Source organism: Phoca vitulina, unplaced genomic scaffold, assembly GCF_004348235.1.
Source record: "Phoca vitulina isolate PV1807 unplaced genomic scaffold, GSC_HSeal_1.0 scaffold1, whole genome shotgun sequence".
NCBI classification, from domain to species: Eukaryota; Metazoa; Chordata; class Mammalia; order Carnivora; family Phocidae; genus Phoca; species Phoca vitulina.
This window is the reverse complement of record NW_022589704.1, coordinates 19,477,317-19,498,357: the sequence shown is the minus strand read 5'-3', so window position 1 is coordinate 19,498,357 and position 21,041 is coordinate 19,477,317. Positions and strand designations below refer to the sequence as shown.

Here is a 21,041-nt window from a genome sequence, read left to right as displayed (position 1 = left end):
CCAAGCCTATGTTTTCATCCCCTCAGGCTGCCTCTTGAGGAGAAAAGATGGGAGACAGGAGGGGAGGGAAGCCAGAGGGCTCGGGCAGGTACCTCCTTTAGACTCGAAGTTGGGGATGCCGTGCATGATCACGTGGTGCAGAAACAAGGGCTTGTTGTTCATTTTGATGGAGCCAGAGAGTAGGCCACTGAAGTAGTGCACATACCTGGGGGCAGGGAGAGGGGCAGCTTCAGCCGGGAGAGCCGTCCTAGAGCAGAGCCATCCCCGTCTCTTTTCTGCCCCCGCCTAGCCCACCCCCCACCACTCTCCTAGGCCTCCTGGAACCTGGGGTCTCCACCCCAGCACAGTCCTTCCTCGCTGCCTGGAGCCCCAGGTAGGGAGGACAATGAGCAGGTAGGACTCAACCAGGAGCTGCATCTAGCCAGTACGGCCGTTTGGGGGTTCTCTGGCGCCCCCTGATGGTCAGCATGAACATCTCTTTCCAGCTTCACTCCCAGCCTAAAAATCTCCTGCTGGACCAAAATTCCTCCCACACATCCCTGACATCCCTCACATCATTAAGCAGCTCACTACTGTACAAGGCAGGCTGATCAACCATCAAACATCTCTAACACCCTCACACTGGGCTTAAACCAAGCTTACACTTATACCCAAGGCCCCAGTTCTGCCCTGACCCACCCACTAGCCACATGACCGTCCAACAAACAGTAAGAGCTTAATAATTAGAGTCCTTCACTTTTTTACATCACACTGAAGTGTATGAAATCCCTCTGTATGTGGTATTGAAAGACATCCAACTCCCACTAAGCATTCCTATATCTAGGGTCAACACTCCCCCATTCTTTTTGGATCTTATTGGAAAAATGCAAGAATTAACCCATCTCCACTCCTTCTAGAAGAGAAGGGAAACTGGGTCCAGAAAGAGTTGCTGACACATAGCAAGAACATACAAAGCTGGGGGTGGACAGGGAGAGAAGGAAAGCAGTCTGAACTTCAGTGCACCTGCCAGAAAGAGAGGTCAGTTCTTTTGCTGGGGATCGGTCGATGCGTCCTCCTTTTCTGAATGGCCAGAGGATGCCGAGCTAGGCCAGCCAGATCAGAATGAATCCTGAGACTCCGTGAGGGGCAAGCGGGCTCTCTGAGGCTAGTGGAACCAGAACCCACATGACCATGACAACGGTCCCCTCCTGTCTCTTGGCTCCTTGGCCCACCTCCAGGCCTGCGGGCCTCTGTCCCTGGGCCCGGGTGGGGCCACCTCACACTACCTAAGCCAGATAATCTGATGGGCAGCACCAGTTCCTATTCAGCCCCTGCCCAGCCCCCAGCCCCATTACTCAAACCGGAAACCTGGAATGGCGGTTCCTATCAGATCTCTGGATCATGCCAACAGGATGTGTCTGTGTGCTGGGGACAATGAGTCCAGGGGTGGGGTGACAATGAATGGGGGAGTGGCAGGCAAAGCCCCTCCCTCCCTCTCTCTCTCTGCCCACCTCTCCCCCAGCTGCTCTATTGCCTACAAATGACACTGCCCAGAAGGCGGGAAAGTGGCAACAAATACGTGATGAAGCCAGCAGCCGTACTTTCACACACGGGCCCGGACCGAATGACCCACCCATAAGCAGATGCGCTTGCAGATACAAGCTGCCAGGCGGACAGATTACATAAACATCCCCCACCAGCTGCGTACTGTGTGAGCGCAGTGCACATTGTGGAGTCCCGGAACGCTCCACCTGCTGAGAGAGGACACGGATCCCGTTCCCCAGGCCTTGAGCTTCGGGGACGTGGCTGCTCAGCCCACTCTCCAAGCCACATTACTCTCCTCATCCTTCACGGTCAGACTCGTGACCAAGGCCACCAGTCATATGCAGCCAGCAGGTACTTGAACTACTGCTCGTTCCTCCCCGGGAAGGCTCTCAGTGATCCCCAGCTGCTGCGTCGGGCAGCCCAGCCAGAATTTTCTGCACATGGACATCTGGTTTCTGATGGCTGACCCTGAGACCGGCTTCCGGCTGTCCTGTGCCGGTGGAAGGCCCTGGGTGGCCTGAGCACTCACTTGTGCTTGGGCTTCCCGCTACAATGGCAGACACACTCACCAGCGGAGCCAACAGCCTTCTAAGCAAGGTGGGGGTGATGGGGGATAAATGGGGAACCCCAGCATGGAGAGGCCAGGGGCTCCTGCTAGCCTGGTCAGCATTCTGAGGGGCTAGAAAAGTCAGGGGGATGCTTTGGCCCCTAGGCCAGCCTACTTGCTGTTCCTCTGCATGGTCATGGCAGACCTGCACTCAGATGCTTCCTTCCTCCCCTCAGAGCTCGCCCCACACGTCACCTTCTCCGAAAGTTCAGCCCTCGTGCCCACCCCATCACTCTCGAAGCCATCACGCGCTGTTTGGGTTTTTCCCCCTTCCAAGCACTTCTCATGACCTGAGAGTACGTTGATGCCTCGTGCCCTGCTGAAACAGTCCCGCGGCCGCAGCACGCAGAGCCGTGTGGCACACCATGGGCGTGCGGCGGGCCCACCGCTCTGGCCACGGGGGGCTGGGCCCCATTCCCCATCTGCAGGTCTCCCCTCTGGGCCTGGGCTTCTGCCTTGCACTCACCTGCAGCCTCCCCACAGCCCACCAGCCCTGATTCTACCTGTGCTCACCTGTGGACCAGACATTATTACACAGCACGTTATCCACAGAGCAGAATCCAGCCCTCAGGACTGGGGGTGGCACAGCCCCGGGGCAGGGGTCCTGGCCTGGCCTGAGTTACAGGCCCCAAGTACCTTCTAGTTCTGCTGCTACTCGCTGTGGATCCTGGCCATGCTGAGTCCCCTCCCCCTAGGCTCAGGCTTTTCATCTGTAAAATGGGGATGCCCTGGATGGTCATACGGTAGTTGTCATTATTACTCAGGTTCGGCCTCAAATCCACCACCTCCCCACAGGTGTTCCCTGACCCCCTTCATTAAATAGCCCCAATCTCCTCCATCAGGTCTATCCCACTCTGTTCTCTTTCTTTCCTAGCACCAGCCACTACGGAAATGGTCCTATTGGTCTACTTACTTGTGCGATGTCCATCTTTCTCAATGGGATATCAGCTCACTGAGGGCAAAGCACTTTGTCCTGTTCAACTAGATATCTCTAGCACTTGGAATGTAGTAGAGCACCTAAAACTTGTCCAGTGAATGAATGAATCATCTCTGCCCTGCTCTCTGCCTGGGCTGCTGTGGACTCCAATGAGACCACGTGCTTGAGAGCCCTTGGTTAAATTTTCAAAGCTCTTCCAGGAGAAGATGACCCTTATGGTAAGAATCTGTGACCTCCCCAGAGCAGGTAGCGATGACGTCAGCCTCCTAAAGGCTCACCCATGCACGGAAGCAGTCCTGCTTCCAGGACCAAGAAATAGCACTGCCTTCTTATACAAACTGCCTTCTTGCACCCAGACCTATGTGTCCCCCACCAATCCCCACTGCTCTCCAGCACTGGCCTCAGGAGCCAAGTGCCATGCCCACCTGTAAGTGCACACAGCGGCCCATGGGTTCACCCATGTCCCTGAGCTCACACCACTCCAGGTTGGCACCAGAATATGCGTGTTCGGTACACCCCCACCTAGGCATGGCTGTTCCATCCCCTGTGGGTGCGTAAGGCCAGTCCCCAAGATAGCAAGCGCACACACACACACACACACACACACACAGGTGCATGCACTGGCTGTGAGCCCTGGAGACCCACCTTCTCTGGGATGGCTGGCCAATTGGCACAATCTTATCCTCATAGAACCGCTTCATTGCAAACCGGTCCAGGGCCTGATCAGCGCTGCAGGGAGAGACGGGTGGTCAGAGGAGCCAACTTCTATGTCCGAGAGCCCCTTGTCTCCCCACCCCTGCTCCCCTAGACCTGTGGAGCCCTCCAGCCACCCTATGCTAAGAAGCTTTCAGAAAAAGAGTGCCCCAGCATCTCTACATCCTGTGTGCTGCAGGACTCGGGGAGGGGGCTTTGGAGCCAGACAGCCTGGGTTCCCATAGCAAGTCTGCCACTTACTTATTAGCCTTGTGTCCTGAATCAGGTTATTTAACCTTTCTGAACCTGATTTCCCTCCCTGTCAAAGGTGAGTGACAAGGGCCTTCCTTGAAGGTTGTTATGGCAATTAAGTGAAATAACATCTATAAAAAGCTGTGGGCACACAGTAGGTGTACAGGAAATATTCACCATGAAGGGAAGATTAGGCTAGATTGAGTTTCTTAAACTCACAAAACTACCATCTAAGGCTCTACAGAACATTCTATCTATCCGCAAAGAGATCATTTTTAAAAGAAGAGACAGATGATGTAGCCCCTCTGTTCTTGACTCTCCAATGACATCCCATCCCAAACCCCAAAGTCCTTATCAAAGCCCACAAGGATGAGATAACTTCTAGATGGTTCTGCCAGACCCAGATCTGCCCTCCAACATTTCTTTTTGACTCCCTCTCCAGCTCACTCAGGGAAACAGAAGGCCTTTCTCCAAGGAAAAGTGGCTCGGAGAAGGTGGCTGGAGGCAGATGGGCCTGCCTCCCAAGGCTGCTCCCACCAGTGCTCCCAGTAGAGGGGGGGACTCTCCTTTCTCCCGCTCCCCATGCACAGCCACCTGCCTCGGAGCTGTAGGCTCCTCCCGCCCATCCTCAGCACCCCTCAACCCCAAGGAAGGGAGCAGTCACTGGGGGATGGGCAGAGGGGGTTCCCACTGTCAGTACTCAGGCTCTTACCTGGCAGAAATGTTGCTGTAGTGCATGTAAGCTGCAATGACAACGCCGATCCTGCCTCGGTTTCCCTAAAAGAACCCCAAACACAGACTTTACTTCTAAGGTCAGCCCATGCAGAAGCCCGGAGGAAAAAGGGGGCAGTGGCTGGAGAGAGGGCTGTGGTTCTCAGGGAGAACAGGACAGGGGAGGGGGATGCAAGGGAGGGAGGCAGGTCGGGCTGAGACTCAAAGAGAAGAAACACAGCTGATCACCCACTACACTTGACGGCCCCATGAGCTCATAACTCCCCATTTCTTGGGGGGGGGGGGGGCCTGGGACAGAATCTACTATCTCCTAGAGAAGAGAATACACACAGGCTTGCACGCTCACATAATCCAATGCTACAGTCAGGCACACACACTCATCCAAGGACACATCTATGCACGTGCACGCACACAGGCGGCCCCCCGCTCTGACCTTATTGTGTAGAACGACAACGTTGTGAGGGTCTGCATTGAGCCAAGTGTCCATGGCCTTGCAGACGCTGCAGATCTTCTCCAGGGCTGGGGTGTGAAGGTCAGGCCAGCCAAATTCCAGTACCTGTGGTCCAAGCCATGAGTGAGAAGGGGCAGAAGCCCCAGAGAGTCGACCAGACCTGGATTTAGGGCGGGCCCTAGGTCCGATGCCTGGCGTCCTTATAAGATGAGGAGAGGAGCCACAGAGAGACACGAGGACACACCCCACACGCAGGTGCCACGGCAGCAGCCACCCACCCACCTTGCTTCCTGCCCTGCCCATCAGCCCAGAGGGGAGGCGACGGTGTGGACACAGAGGACACTGGCCCAGGACCAGAGACCCTGGGTCTCTGAGTCTCTGCTCTGACACTGCCTCGCTCTGGGGGCCCTGGCAAGTCATGGCCCCTGTCCTGGCCTCAGTTTCCCCATATGTGTGTAAAGCTGATGACCCCAAGGTCCCTTCCACATGACTCTGACTTCAAAATGTGCCCCCAGCATTTCTCCCAAACTCTCCTCCCACAGACAACCCCAAGCCCGAGCTCAGGGACAAAGAGGGAAAGTGAAGGGCCCCCAGGTGTTCACAGCTCTTTTCCAGGCCCGGACACACAAACCATTGATTTTTCAGGCTGGCCGAGAGAAGCCTGAAGGGGACAGAGGGCAGATCCGAATGGCAGGCTTCAGGCTCCTCGAAACTTTTCTTAACTCACAGATCATTAAACGGAAAGAGAATTCATGCTCGGAGGAGCCGAGAGAGCAAATCTAATCTAGCCCATCCTATTTCAGAGGTGCAAACTGAGGCCCAGAGAACTGTCACCTGCCCAGGGTCACAAAGCAACAGGTACCAGAATCCAGGCGCCAGAGCAGACATCCGCACAAAGCCTGGGCTCAGCCCGCCGAGGCAGCAAGTGGGAACGGGTCATTGGCAATCCCGGGCCACTTTAAATCTAAAGTGCTTTTCAACGAGGCTAGAAATCCCATAGCTCCAGCCTCACCCCAGAGATACTACGTGCACCCCAGGGGGGGCAGACCTGGGTAGGAAATCGCTGTATCAAGCTTGGCTCTCTGCAATCTGTATTGCAAAAACAATAAATACGGGCTTTTCCTTGTTCCAAATAGAAGATGACACAGACACGGAATAGGCTTTGTGAAGTGTCTCAGCACTTCCTCCCAGATTCTAAAGTGGGGACCACAGGGAGAGGGACCCCAGCTGTTCTACTTCTCTTTCAGGCAACGGGAAGCCCCCACCCCTGATCAGCATCAGCTCACCTTGGCGTGGAGCTTCGTGATGTCAGGCCTCCGCTCAGAGAGGTTGAAAAGCTAGAAGGAGGGAAAGGAAGAGATTGTAAGATAATGCTTGCTGTCTTCTGTCTGTCTCTCTGTCTCTCTGTCTCCTCTACCCCCATGCCCCCCTCAGTGAAAATTCTACCCATGCAAGAGCTTACAATGGCATCCCATCGGACACACACACACATTGACCAATAAGAACTCAACTATATGTTCTCAGGGTAAAGAGGAGGAGAAGGAAGTAGATAGACACGGCCACTCCCCTCAGTGAGCGGACAGACGCCCAGGACTGAAAATGAGAAGGGGATGCAGTCTGTCTCAGGTCCCACGTGCCACCCACAAGGTGGGCATCTTTGCATCCTAAACAGGAATCCCAGTGTTGTTAACTGATAAGTATTTGGCCATCTCTAGTTTCCACTTCACATGTCAACTTACTTCTCTCAACCACCACAAGAGGTAGGTGGTGTAATCAGACCCATTTTACAGATGCAGGACCGAAGATTTAGTGAGGTGAAGTGGCCAAGTCAGATGGTAAGAGCAGAGCCGGCATTCAAACCCAGGACTCTCCGATGTCTGAACCCAGAGCCCTCAACAATGCCCAACACAGCTGATGGACAGGCCTCCGCGGTGGGTTCATAGCATCCCACAAAAATTCATATCCACCTGGAACTTCACAATGTGACCTTATTTGGAAACAGAGCCTTTGCTGATGTAAGTACTTAAGGATCTCAAGATGAGATCATCCTGGATTTAGGGCGGGCCCTAGGTCCGATGCCTGGTGTCCTTATAAGATGAGGAGAGGAGCCACAGAGAGACACGAGGACAGAGGCAGAGACGGGAGTGATGTAGCGACAAGCCAAGGTCACCAAGGATTGCTGGGAGGCACCAGACACCAGGAAGGGGCATGGCCCTGCCAACACCTTGATTTGGACTTCTAGCCTCCAGAGCTGTGAAAAAAATTAATTCTGTTGTTTCCAGACCCCCAGTTTGTGGTCATGTGTTAGAGCAGGCCTAGGGACCTAAGATGGCCTCCCACACCCCGCCTCAAGCCTGCACCGTCTGGTTGGTGGGTCCAGCCCAACCCCACAGGTGCTTCCTTGTAACATGGAACTGAGCTCTCCTCTGGGGCCAATCCCCATGCCAGCTCTCTGAGAGTAGAGAAGAACTGCCAACCACCTCATCCACGTCTGTAAAGTGCTTCTGGGCCAGGCACCGCCCCAGTGCCAGCCACACAAGGTCCCGTAGGATGCACGTTGCCACAACATGCCCTCAGACCTCAGCTCTGCCACTTCCGGATGCTGTCACCTGAGGCAGACACCCCACCTCTCGGCACTCCGGCGAAACCTGATTTCTAGGGCTAGCGTGCAGTTAAACCCGTGGAGAGCAGTTAGAACAGGGCCTGCCTCATAGGGAGCGCTCGAGAACATGAATTGCTCAATGCACACATATACACACACGCACACACGGGCACGTGTACACACGTGACTTGGGTCCAGATGCCGCATTCCAGCGACAGACACACTCCTCCCGGCAAAGTGGGGCCGGAGAGTGAGTGCAGACTCAGGCCACGAGCGAGGCACGTAAATCACGGGAAGAGGAAGAGCAGGAGTTGGCCCTGAGGGGCACCAGAAGCAAGGAGGTGGTGAGGAGAAAGGACAGGGGGCACCGGGCCCCACCCTCACCAGGTAGCTGCCGCCATGTTTGGACTTGAGCATCTGGGCCACCTCTCGGAGGTTGCTCCGGAAGTTCTCCTCGTTGGCTGTGCTGGGGAAGGAGACGGCGATGATCCTCTCCGTGACGTACACCAGGTCCAGCTCACAGCTGTCCTCCATGGTCCGGCTCACGCTCATGTTTCTGGAGGGACAGGAGGCAGAAGGGGGTCCAGATCAGAAGCCAACTCCTCAGGGCAAGGTTCAGGTAACTGTACCTCCTACACACCACATGGGGCCCACAATTCCAACCCAGGAGGCTTGGCTCTTCCCTGACCCAGAGCCAAGGCCAGAGGCCTCCCCTAGCAAGGCCCATGCAGCCAGCAAGGCCAGCCTGGGAGCCTGGGAGCCTGGGCATACGTGGCCAGGGGCTGGCAGGATCTCGGGCCATTTCAGTCATGACAGCAATCCTAAGTGCCCATCCATCCTGTTGGCCCTGCCTTCAACCTGCGATCCCAGAGGTCACGGCCAGGACGGGAGCCAGCTAGGAGCCCAGGAGTCCAGCTCAGCCTCCCGACACACTGCGGCCACCTGGTCTGGCGGTAGTCTCTCAAAGGATCCCGGGATAGATTTTGAAGAGGAAGGAGAGCCTGAGCTGGGTGCTCTCCAGCATCCCAGGGCTGAGCACTGGGCTGCCCTCCCCTTGCTCCCAAGCTGTAGAGTAGGTGGGGAGGCTTCTCAGGGGAAAAGGCAGCTCAGGTGACACGCTCACCTGGGCTCCAGGTAAGCCAGACCACAGTGCACATTCCAGCCCTCCCCGGAGGCAGGCCGGCTCCTGCCCTTTGTTCCCTGGCTCTCCCCCACCTCTGGCAGCTTCCACTGCCTCCCAGGGCTATTTCTTGGCAGTGGTCTCCATGATTTCTAAGGGCCCAGGAAACAGAGGGTGCTGAGCCTTTGCTGCTGCCGTGGCAGGTGGCCCCCAGAAATCCCAGTGCCATCTGAGCTCCTAAAAGAGGTGGGAAGCCCCTGGGCTGGGCTCTGGGTGAGGGGAGGTAGGGGTTCACACCTTTACACCTCACCCAGCTTCTCTCCCAGCACGAGGGCCCAGGAAGGGGAAATGGGTGTCAGGACACTGAAATTCCATTCTGAGGTGCACCTGCAGCTTCTGGGGGCACCTCACACCCTTCCTACCCCCACACTTTCTTACTCCATCACTAACCCGCGACTGTCTCACTTCCCCTCTCTATCCAAGGTGGTCCACACTCACATTTCCTTTTGAGAATCTTTGACTGCAGCAGGATAAAGGAGAGACTGGGGGGCAGTGGAGAAATACCACCAGGGTATTTCAAAGAGATGGGGTGGCACATCCAGATGTCCACCAGGGTAGAGGGGCCAGTAGGCTGTGGTAGGGAGCCCAGTTTGAATTTGACCTCTGAGCCCCCACCATTCCTTGTCCCTAAGATAAGGTTCTGACTGCAGCCTTTGGGGGGGCGGGCGGCATCCTGAGGCAGAACAGTGCCACCGCCTGGACAACTTCAGCATTGCGCCCTGCACCCACCCACCCCAAGATGGTTCTCAGCTGTAAGGGAAGAAGCAGATTCTCCAAAGGGCCACCCCGGTCTGTGGGCCGCTGGGCCACAACCCACTGGGGGCTTTAGCTACACACCAGCCCTCTCTGGCCAGGGCTCCATTTCCCTGGGGCCAGATTCTCACTCATCTCTGGAGCCTCAGGAGTGGAGGTGAGGCAGAGAGAGAAGAGCCTGAGCCAGAAAACCACAGAACCCGGACACAGGGAAAAGAGACTCTGGATCAGCAAGGCACCAAGTCTTCATGCATCCCCTCCCCCAGCTCCTGCCAGCCAGCCAGATAGAGAACTTTCCTTTTAGAAATGACCCTCCAACATCAAAAACCCCTGCGCACAAAGAGGACGTGGATCTAGCACAGGCCTTGCCACCTGCCGGTCCAAAGGCACACCCAAGTCTTGCCTCCTGGTGGTTCTGTGACCTTTAACAAGTCACCTTACCTCCCTGAGACTCAGTTTCTTCATCTGCTGAATGGGAATAAAATACTTACCTTGCACGGTTGTTGCAAGGACTAGATGAGATCGTGCAGGGACATAAAGAATCCAGCTCAAGGCCTGGCTTCGAGCTAGAACTCAAAACACGAGCATTTCCAAGGGGCATCCACTTGCACCCTCTCTCTGTGGCTGGCATGTCTCCCCATGCTCCCTACCTGTGGCTTTATGACTTCGGGCTCAGAAACCCAAAGGTATGACTTGCTGGAAACACCCACAGTGACCTCACTGCGGCACCCCCACCCCTTGCCCCCCACAGGCCAGGCATACCTGATAGGCTGGGGATGGGGTTGGACACTCGGGGTGACTCTGGCGGAGCCCTGGGACAGAGAAAGGAAAAGCGGCATTATGGAGGGGGCCAGCAGAGAGTCGGCCACGGGAGCAGTCGGGGCTGTGGACAAACACAGATTCCCTCCTCCTTTCTCTGCCAACATTCCAGCCCAGGCCCCTAACACCCAGGCAACAGAGCAACCTAAAGCCAAAGGCCATCAGTGCCAATTCCTTTGGGAGTGTGCATGCAAGCCCCCAAAGGGCTTAGCTTTCCCTTCCCTGGGGAAGGAAGAAATCCCAAATGCTGAGAACGGTCTGGGCTGGTGCCATCCACAGAGTCCACACACGCAATAAAACAGTTACTAAATGGATGGAAACACATTTCGTCTTGATTCACCGGACAGCATAACAGTAAGCCCGAGGGGAGAATACAGACTGCAAGCCTCAAGGAAGGAAAGGCTGGTGCGGCAGCCCTCTGCCCAGCTCTGAACCTTTGTCGGCCGACCACCATCTCCCCGCACTCCTCCCCTTCAAAGCAGCACCACTGAGCCATTCAATCAAGAGTTGTGGGTCCAGAGCAGCCAGGGACCACATGGTATGTAGCAGCCGGGACCAGTGCCAGGCAGCAAATCATGCTCCCAAGGACCCGCCGCCCCTTGTCTGTCACCCCCTCACCCATCTCCAGGGTGGTCCGCTTGCACAAAATTAGGCAAATGGACCCACGCTGGGGTCCCAAACAGCCCAGGACAACCCGATGGCGCAGGGATGAAAGCGCAGAACCGGGGTCCCCCAGCATCCCTCCCCGCAACCTTGCCCTTAACACTCCGAGCCTCCCTGACAGTCACACGGACAATGGGGCAATCCTTACCGAGTGGTTTGGAGATTAAAAAGAAGTATGCATATGGGGCACTCATACAGTGTTACTGTTTACTACATCTGCTACGATTAAAAGGGTAGTTAGAGATACAACCAACATTCACCTCTATAGAAAATCAAAGGCCGATATCACAGCTGCTGCCCACCCTCTCAGCCACCTCACCTGATGCACAAACACCCAGTTTCCAGTTCCCAGGCCCAGCCAGAGCCCTTTGAGCCCTCTGGCGCCTTCCAAAGCTCCCCGTGCCTCCCAGCCTTTCCCAACCACCTAGTTGCAACCACCTCTTGGAGGAGACAGGACCATAGTCTGCCAAGAAGAGGAGAAACTGAGGCACAGTGACTCACCCCCAAGTCCCCTGGAAGTCGACAACCGGCAGGATTCACCCTCAGACTCTGGGTTTGACCATGCGGGCCCGGAGCAGAAAAGCCCGTTCCAGCCTCCCCCAGGGCCCTGCGGCGCCTACCAGGCAGGGGTGGGTGGTAGGCTTGGAGGCCTGGCTCCCGGCCGAGCCCGAAGTCAGGGCAGCCCTGCTAAGAGGAGAGCTCTTCATCCAGCCCCCCAGGAGAAGGCTGCACCCAGAGCCCCCTCTTTGTGGGCCACGGCCCAGCTCTCCCCTGCTCAGCCTCTGTGGCAGCAGCGAGAGAACGAACAGCCAAATGGGACTGTCAGGGTGGAAAGTTTCTGTCTCCACAGCCCCCTGGCCCTGACGACTTGGGTTTGCATGAGTCAGGCGTGGGGGCGCGGGGGTGGTAAGGAGGGATCATGTTTGGTTTTCAAGCCCCAAACCAGGCTGTTCCAAGACTACCCACCCAGAGGAACACCAGAGACCCAACACTCCATCTGTCTTGATTTCACTGGCCCCTGATGAGGAGTCGCTGAACCTCCCCAGGCCCTCGGCCCTGCTCCAGGCCCCAGGGCCACCCTGCTATAAATAGCCCCTCGGGTTTCATCTGCTGCCGACCCGCAGCCACGTTTGGAGGCCACCACGGCTGCCTCAAACACTGGAAGCCACAGCTGTAGCGGAGGCTCGAGGTGTGGCCAAGGCCACGGGTCCCAGCCCACGGAGCCACAGGGAGACAATGCGATATTGAGACCGGCTTGGCGAGGGGACCGGGGAGCCAAGGGGAGCCAGGAGCCTCCTGGGGAGCAGGGGTGAAAAGGAAGAACGGGGCAGGAGAGCTGGATCCCATTTCTCCAACCCCCCTTCCCAACGTTACAACACTCCACATTCCTTAGCCTCCCCACCCCAAAAAAGCCAGGAAAGATAAATAAAAACTTGGCCCCAACAGAGTCTGGCCATGCCGTCTCCAGAGGTGATAAGACAAAGTCCAAGCCTGCTCTGCTCCACCAGGCCAGCCAGGGCAGGGGAGGCAGGGGAGGAAGCTGCCCTGGGCCGTGACCCCACCAGATGACGGGGAAGGGAACAGCTGGATGGTCATCCCCTGTTGAATCACTGGGCTGTCCTCTAACTGACGGGGCTTCCTGTTTTCCGCAGAGTCTGGGGACATGTGACACTCGCTGGCAGAAAGCAGACATAGACGGGTGACAAGTCTGAGTCTAGTGGACGTGGAGAATCACACGCCGTTGCAGGGGTGGGGGGGGCGGGGTGTGAGCAAGCACAACCTAATACTCCAAAACACACAGGTGACCTCACACAGGAGGCCAGAGATGGGCCCCCCACTGCTGTGCGCCTCACCACACAGGCCCTTGATAAGAGGCTGGGAGTGAGTGGACACACTGGTCATCTCTGCTGCCCATCATGGTGCTCGATCCCTCATCCCGAAAGCCCTCACCAAGTACCACCAGCAGTGTGCCAGGCGACGTGCTAGGCACCGGGGACCAGAGAAGGCCAAGTCCCTGACCTCGGAGAACTTCTATTCCATGAAGGAAGACACTCTTCAAGAACCGACCAATCTGTAAAATGGGTATAGCACAGCGCCCATGGGATTTCATGGGATTTACCTGTTCCAACCTAAAGCCTCCAGGGAAAACCACCAGAGGGCTTTACAAAGAGTACTACAAAGATTTTATTTTAAAAAGAAAAATAAGTTCTCTGTCCGCCAGTAACCCCATTCTTCTCCTCTCTGGGGCTGTCAAAGCCCTTTGCCCACCAGGCCTCAACTTCCTCCCGGCCCCTCCCAAGACAGAGATCAGTAATACAGCTTTGATTCAACTCCCTAGACACCAAGAACTCTCCCCTATGGTCATCACCAAACCATGGTCTCTGTTTCACGAAGAGAACAGCATGAAAGGAAATTCCACCCCACCCCCGCCAAAACAGTGTCTTGCTTCTCTCACTATCCGGAAGTTCCTCCTGCTGTCTAACCTTCACCCTTCCTCCTGCAGATCCACCCGACTCTTTTTGCCTTGGTCCTCCCTGCGGACCACCACCCAGACACTCCCGAGTGGCTCAAGGTCTGTGGCCCTAGGCGCCAATCTTGCCTTCTCCACCATGCAGCAAGGAGTGGGAACCCCAGGACTTGGGCGGGGTTGGTTTAGAGCAAAACGACTGTGTGGGAAGAGTCCTGCCTGCCTTTGAGGTCCACAGACCAAACACAACAGCTCTGGACCAAAAGAAAAGGCATTTCCTGAGCCCCAGGCCCCAGGGGGCCCAGTTGGGAGGAGGGTCTCTAAGAAACACCAGGGGCCATGTCAGGCAGCCAGAAATTGGTGCCCAATCTACGTCAGGGGCCTGTCCCCATTCCTACCTCTCCTCCGGGGGCTGTGGCCACCCCCTCCCACCCCCACCAGCCCCTCCAGCCACACCCCTTCCTCTCTCCTTCCTGCCCACCAGCCTGGATTTTTCCAAAACAAAGTGCGACACAGCACACCGTCCACAAACCTCTCTACACACCAACCCTGCTGGAGGAAAACAGCCATTCCTGCCCTGGGAGTCCTGGGCCACAGGCCAGAGACAGGAAAACAGCTCAACGAACAGGCACACTATCACGCCCGGAGGCCCAGGCTTGCAACGGCGCAGCCTCTGAAACAGGTCTCCTCACCCCCCAGACTGCAGGGGGGCCCCCCTGGCTGGGCAGGGGCATGGACGAATGACCCTGAGAGCACCCAAACTGGGACAGGTGTCCAGGAACTTTAAAGATTAGGTCTTCCCTCCTTTGCAGTACACAGGCCATCCTAGAACCTGCTCCCTTCACTAGACTGGCTAAACCAAAATTGATGTTGTCCCTCGTCCCCTATCCAGACAGGACACAACCTTTACCCACCCTGGCAAACAGACACAAACACACACTCAACCCAAATCAACAAAATTTTCTTCTGAAGAAACCTCTTGTCCCAACTAAAGGGCCACTTCTTTCTTTCCAAGGACCAAGGTCATACCCACCGTCGCATCAAAAAGTTCTTGATGATGTCTAACTTCACTCTCTCTTGCTGCGGCTTCCCCTGACAAGCTATGTCTGGCCCAGGCTGGGGTTGTGGGAAGCAGCGGCATTAGGACTGGGCTTATAAATGTGCTCAGCCCACTGTAAAAGGTTTGGCTCACACAGCATCCCCTGGCCAAGGGTTGGGAGAGCCGGGTAACACCAGATCCGAGCAGCAGACCCAGGAAGGGATGGAGAAGGCACTCATCAAGTCACTGAGCCCCTTCAAGTCTCTGTTTTCCCGTCTAAAAAATGGGACCAGAGCATCTGTCATGGGTGGGGGGTAGGAATCAAAAAAAAGAAAACAAACAAACAAATCCCAGCCCACCTCCTGGCCCTTAGTCAAAATAACAGGAATAAGAATGGCTAATATTTATTGAGCACATATTATATGTTCTGTGTGCATTAAGTTAGTTCGTCCTCTGTAATAGGTACACACAAAAATTAATTTCTGACCCACATCCCAGCCCCAGAAATATCATAGACTTGGACAAGAGTCCCTCCCCGACAGGTGCACTCTGTGCCCATGGGACCCACACATACCTTGAACAGAGCCTTCCCCACTAATTTAAGAGGCATGCTCCCGCTCCATCCAGACAGGCCGTGCAGCCCCAGGAATGCCTCTGCCTTGTAGGGCTGGCCTTGCAGGGCTGCCCGGGGCGGGGGGGGGGGGGCAAGGCGGTGGTGGCGGGGGGCTCCCCACAGAAGTGCGGCTGCCTACATGCCTCCTGCTGTCCCAGCACCTCCCTCCAGGGCCCTCCCCACCGTGGGTCAGGCAGCTGTCAGATGATAGGGCCTCATGCCATCAACAGCTCCCCCGTGCCAACCGCCAAACCACTCCCTGTTCCTCTGCAGATCAGGGCGGGCAAGGATAGGGAGGCCAGCAGAGGGGCAAACTGTCAGAGGAGGGTGGGGAAGACAGAAAGGCCCAACGCTGTGGGGCGTCTCCCCCAGGGATGTGAGGACAAGCCCAGACACGAGCATTGCTCAAAGCAGGGTCCTGGGAGAGCCCCTTCTGCCCTTCCCTGGGGTCCTTCCACTTTAGGAATTTGCCCATTGACCTCCACCAAAAATGCATGGCGAGAGGAGCCCAGAGGGATCAACCGGCTTAGCCCATCTTCCAGCCTTCTCCTGAATCAATGGCACTTAAGTCACACAGAAGACTCTGACATTTTCAAAGGCTCCTTTCTCCCAAGATGTAGAGCCTACAATTCCCCAAGGTCTGATGACCCTCTGCGAGCCCAGGGGTCCTTCTTCACCTCTGCCCTTAGTCCCTTTGCCCATTTCCCTTGGCCTTACCTTGGTGACTGCTCACCACCATGCCAGGCCTCAAAGAGCGCTCCCTCTCTGGCCTCCCGCCCCACCCCCCACCCTGGAGCACTGAGGAGGTCTGGCAAAGTGGTGGGCAAATGAACTCTGGATCCAGCTGAGCTGGAGGCCAAAGCCAAGACGGAGGCCCAGTGCATAAGTACGTGGGGCCTGTTCACCATCCCAACCCCTCCTCCCCTGCTCAGCCACAGAGCTGAGTGACCCCCGCCCGCCCTTCTGGAAAGGAGGCAAGGGATGCTCCACCAAACGAGACAGGTATGAGACATGATCCACACCAGCAATCCCCCCGGGGGCACATGAGCCCAGACACATCCTCCGCTTCCGCATCCCCATACTTACGTCTTCCTCAAGGCTTTTCCGTGTGTTTCCACCCCGGAAAGCTCCTTCTCCCTGCAGATGGAGAAAAGGCAGTCAGAGCGGGGAGTCAAGGAAGGGAATCAGAAGCACCCTGGTCTTTCACCTCCTGGCTTTGGCAGGGGTGAGGGGGTAAGGGGCTTGGCAGAAGGGCCTGGGAGGGAACTTCGCTGCTTGTTTAGCTTTCCTTTGTCCACTAAAAGCCCCTCAGAGCTAGCCAACCCTCTCACCTGTGTCTCACGACCACTGTGCTGGGAGATCTTCCTGTGCCCATTTTGCACGTGAGACCACGGAGGCACACACAAGCTCATGACTTGCCTACGGTCGCACAATTAGAAGCTTGGAGGAGGTAGGATCTGAACGCAAGCCCTCTGACCGTAAGCCCATTATGGCGCACGAGCCATGGCCAGGAGATGCCCCTCGGCTGCTGACCTCAGCTTCTCCACTGCAGGACCCACCCACTCTCTTCCCTTCCTCCTCCATGCAGCCTTGAGGAAATTGGGAAACTGTCTGTCTTTCTGCGAAGTCAGAAAGATCTGTTTGGAAACATCTGCCCAGCTTTCTCGCATTCTACATATTTAATAAAGAAACCCACATTTAACCACTGGCCTCTCCCACCTGCCTACCTACTTCCCTAGCAATCCATTTCCAAACACATGAGTGAGGTCACATGCCCGGCTCCCAACATGACCCACATCCCCATCACTTTCCCCCAAGTTCCTCAAATCTACTCCAGAAGGATGTCCCCAGACTTATGTGTTCACTTTCCCCCAAATCACCCTTCTGCCTTCTGGGCTCCCCATGCTTGCCCGGGATGTTCCCTGCCACCCACCACACCTGCCGTCACTCACCGTGTTGGCTACATTCTTCGGTGCACTCTCAGTGTTGATGGGCTGTGAACACAGGGAGAAAACAGTGCGAGGCCTCAGGGCGAACAGCCATGGATTGGCTCCCCAGGGCTGGTGGCCACGACGGGGCAGAATGCCCCCTGAGGCAGGGCCCATGGCGCCAACCCAAGGCTCAGACTTAACCTGGCTAGCCCCAAGCTCAGGAAGCCAGGTTTGGAAAACAAAAAACAATCCTACTGGTACTAGAACCATGCAGCTCGACAAACCCCAGCAAGGCCTCTGACTCAGCGCTGACCCCTCAAAAAGGGACACAGAGCAGGTAAAAGTCACACCTGTTCCTAAGGGCCAGACTTCTTCACCTGCACCAGCTCATTATTCATGACAAGAACCCAGTAGGTGGGTCCCATTAGTACCTGTGAGCCCCACTTCACAGAAAAGGAGAAGTTAAATGAGTGGTCCAAAGTCATCGACTACCACTGGCGACAACAGGATTTGTACCCCATCCTGGGACTCTGTGCTTCACGCTCTTTGTGTGAAATCACCACAGCCCAGGATGACGCCTGCCAGAGTCTTAACTCCGGCGGGCTTTCAAGGCCCTCCACCATTAGCCCCGCCCACTCGCAGACCTGTGTCCATACCCCAAAACTCAGCCCCATCCAGACCTGTCGCCTAGATCCCCTTCCTTATTCACACATCCGGGCCTTTGCTTGTGGAACGGCTCTCCTACTCATGCTCTTTTCCAACAAGCTCTCCTCCCCCACAAGGCCCTTCCTGGACACCCAGCAAGGAGGACTCCCTCCCACCTTGGAACTCCAATAAGCCTGCCCTCTGGGCTACGTATCTGGTCCTTAGGGTATAAATAATCTCATCAAGGGAATATGTCTTGTTCCCCAATATTGTTTTGTGAGTCTTATCCCACCTGCCTCCTAAACAGATTCAAAGCAGCGTTATAAGCAGCTCCGCTACCATATCCCTCACGCCAGGGCCTGGGAAGGATGTGTAGAAGGCCACCAATGAACACCTGTGGACTGAGCCTGTCCCTCGGGCCAGTGCCACCCTTTCCCAGCCAGGACCAACAGACGTGCTTCCTACTAAAGGCATCCTGAAAGCTCCTCGGACTCCCCCATAACACGAGAGAAACTTCCCACTCCAGGTCCACCTCCTGCCTCCAGTCCCTAGGGCTCTGTTCCCGACACAGTGAAGTGTTTCCAGGGGCCCCTGAATCTCGCAGAAGGACATGAGCTTGACCGTGAAGGTGAGGAAGCAAGCCTTTGCCAGGATGAGCAGAGACCAGCTTAGGATACAGTGTCTCAGAATAGGAAATGCCCGCCCTAACCCCTTGCTGGTGAGCTCCTCAGCCCTGAGGAAGACAGGGGAATGGACAGAACGGCCTCTGAGAGGTTCTGGCATCAGGGAGGGGAACGGGACCAAGATGGGAATGGAGTAAGAAAGCCGGCGGAGATCAAGGTAGCGGTGCTCTTTCGGGAAACGGCCGGGACTCCTTTACCCCAATGGCCTGGGGGATGGGAGGCTAAGGCCAGAACTTCTTTCCAGGGGATGAAACTTCCTAAGCAGCCAAGGCAACTTAGATGGTTGAGGGAGGACAGGGCCCAGGAAGAGAGTAGGAGATGGGAAGGCAAGTCAGCTGGGCCCTCCCAGCCCCCAGGTCAGCCCACCTGGAGCCTGAGCAGGCTCTGGAGAAGTAAAGATGCCACATTCCACTCCCTCCCAGCCCAACCCCAGCCCTCCCCCAACCCCCTCCCAGCCCCCACTCCCGAGCCACAGGCCACCGGGCAGGGACCCCTGACCCAGGCTCAGCTTCAGGAGCTGCCTGCTAATCTGGGCCAGGTTCTCCCCTCAGCCTCCAAAAGCCAGCAGCCCCAACCAGGGGAGTCCTTGGCAGCGCTGACCCCTGACCCCCCCACCTCTCCCTTCTGGTCCAAGGCTCTGCAACGCTCCTGTGGAGACCGTGGCTAGGCGGGAAGGCCCAAGCGCATCCTCTCTGGGCTGCTCCGGCCTCCAGGCGAGGAGGAGCACTCCAGGAGGGCAGATCACAGGGACCTTCTATATGCAGTCTACACTACAGAACTGCAATTTGAATCCACATCTGTCAACGCCAAAGCCCTCACTCTTAACCAGCCTGCCTAGATGGGGGGCGGTCAGAAAGGACAGAAATGGGGTGGGACAGAGAAGATGGAGGCAAAGCACCTGCCCCAGGCCCATGACAGGCCCTAAAGAGCCCCTCGTCCTGCTCTAGGGAAAGCCTCCTAAGAAGCCCAGACTCTGGGCAGAACAGAATGTGGGCTGGCAGTCTCACACAGCCCTCAGAATCACCGGGAGGGCTGTGGGCACACAGGGGACAGGCCCTGCCCAGAGGGTCTAATCCAAGGGCCCTACAGTGGGACCCAAGAACGTGCATTTCTCAAAGGTTTCCGGCCCTGGGGATGACACTTCGAAAACCACGGGTCTAAGCTAACAGCGTCAGCCGTCGACCACCAGGGCCATGTCCTGACTCGCTCTACTACTAACTGTGTGACCTCGAACAGGTCACTTTGTCCTTGCTGCTCCTCACCAGGCCTGCAGAGCGCTTTTTCATGAGCACCAAATGAGACAGGGCACATTAAGCACTTCGAACAGGGCCTGGCACTTAGAAAGCTCTCAGTAAATGTTAGCTGTTATTTCTCATCTCTACGATGCACACTCCCAAGGCCCACCCTACCCCACATTGACCCTCCTGCTCCACCCCTCCCCAGTCTGGCACGATGCAAACCAGGGAGATGAGTCAATATTAGAAAGCACGGGCCTCAGCACTGCAAGAGAAACTTCCCTCCTGGCCAGCAATCAACTGAGCACCAGCCCCTCTGTCCCCACCCCTTCCCCGGGCCAGCTAGAGGCCGGCCACAGGGCCAGCCAGCAGATGCGTTCAACATACTTCCAGGGGCTCCCTGAGAAGGTAAAAATTTCCAAAAGCCCCTCTGGAGTTAAACACCCAGTGTCCCCCCAGCGCCCTGCAGTATTTGCAAATACAGCCCAACATGCATACCGAGCTCCCCAGCCCTCTCCTCCATCCCAGTCCTCCCAGGATTGAAGACCTGCTTCTCTGTTTCCTAGGTGCCGCCAGGGATGGGGCTACTGGGAATGAAAAAGGCAAGGGACAGGTAGCATGAGGGCAGGCTCCCACTGACGCTGCCCCTGCCCCAGGCCCCCAGCGATGCTGTAGGGAAGCTCCCAGAGCACCGGAGCTGTGGGTCCTGACGTGGCTGAGCCAGAGCCAACGGCCAGAGAGCCCCACTCAGCCTGGGCTGTTAGCCCACCTTGGGCACACCCAAACACATATTTTCTCCCTGTTGCATGGTTTATTTTTCTTCTTAGAACCCCTCACTCTCCAACACACTATGCATTTTACTTCCTGATCTCACTTAAGGTCTTCCTTCCCTGCTAGCACGTAAGTTCCCATAGCCCCCAGAGCCTAGGACTGGGCCTGGCACACTGTAGGCCCTCAGCAAATATCAAGTGAGTGAGCTAACCAAGAGAGCCCTTCACTCTTCCCCGGCCCCCTGACCATGCTCACTACTTACAATGCAGCACCCCCGGACCTTGTGGATCCGAGGTCTCGAACCTCCATCTTTGCTTGGTTTTGGGCCAGGACACACCCCATCCTTGCACACCACTCCTCAGAACACCAGCTCTGAGAAGGATTTCAGACACCATCTCCCGCCCTCCCTGTTTCACAGATGTGGAAACTGAGGTACAGAGAGGT

General features: G+C 56.3%; 1 protein-coding gene across 7 annotated transcripts in view; it reads right to left on the bottom strand.

Annotated features, from left to right (window-relative positions):
- TNS1 (tensin 1) overlaps positions 1-21,041 on the bottom strand; it is a 201,539-nt gene that overhangs the window by 81,428 nt on the left and 99,070 nt on the right. For all 7 annotated transcript variants that reach the window (XM_032402452.1, XM_032402457.1, XM_032402469.1 and 4 more), the window contains 9 exons: positions 17,285-17,326; positions 16,419-16,469; positions 10,494-10,543; positions 8,183-8,354; positions 6,483-6,533; positions 5,179-5,301; positions 4,726-4,790; positions 3,714-3,797; positions 93-205 (listed from right to left, as the gene is read on the bottom strand). In XM_032402452.1, coding sequence (XP_032258343.1) covers positions 93-205; positions 3,714-3,797; positions 4,726-4,790; positions 5,179-5,301; positions 6,483-6,533; positions 8,183-8,354; positions 10,494-10,543; positions 16,419-16,469; positions 17,285-17,326 — 751 coding nt within the window. The remainder of the gene's footprint in view (positions 1-92; positions 206-3,713; positions 3,798-4,725; positions 4,791-5,178; positions 5,302-6,482; positions 6,534-8,182; positions 8,355-10,493; positions 10,544-16,418; positions 16,470-17,284; positions 17,327-21,041) is intronic.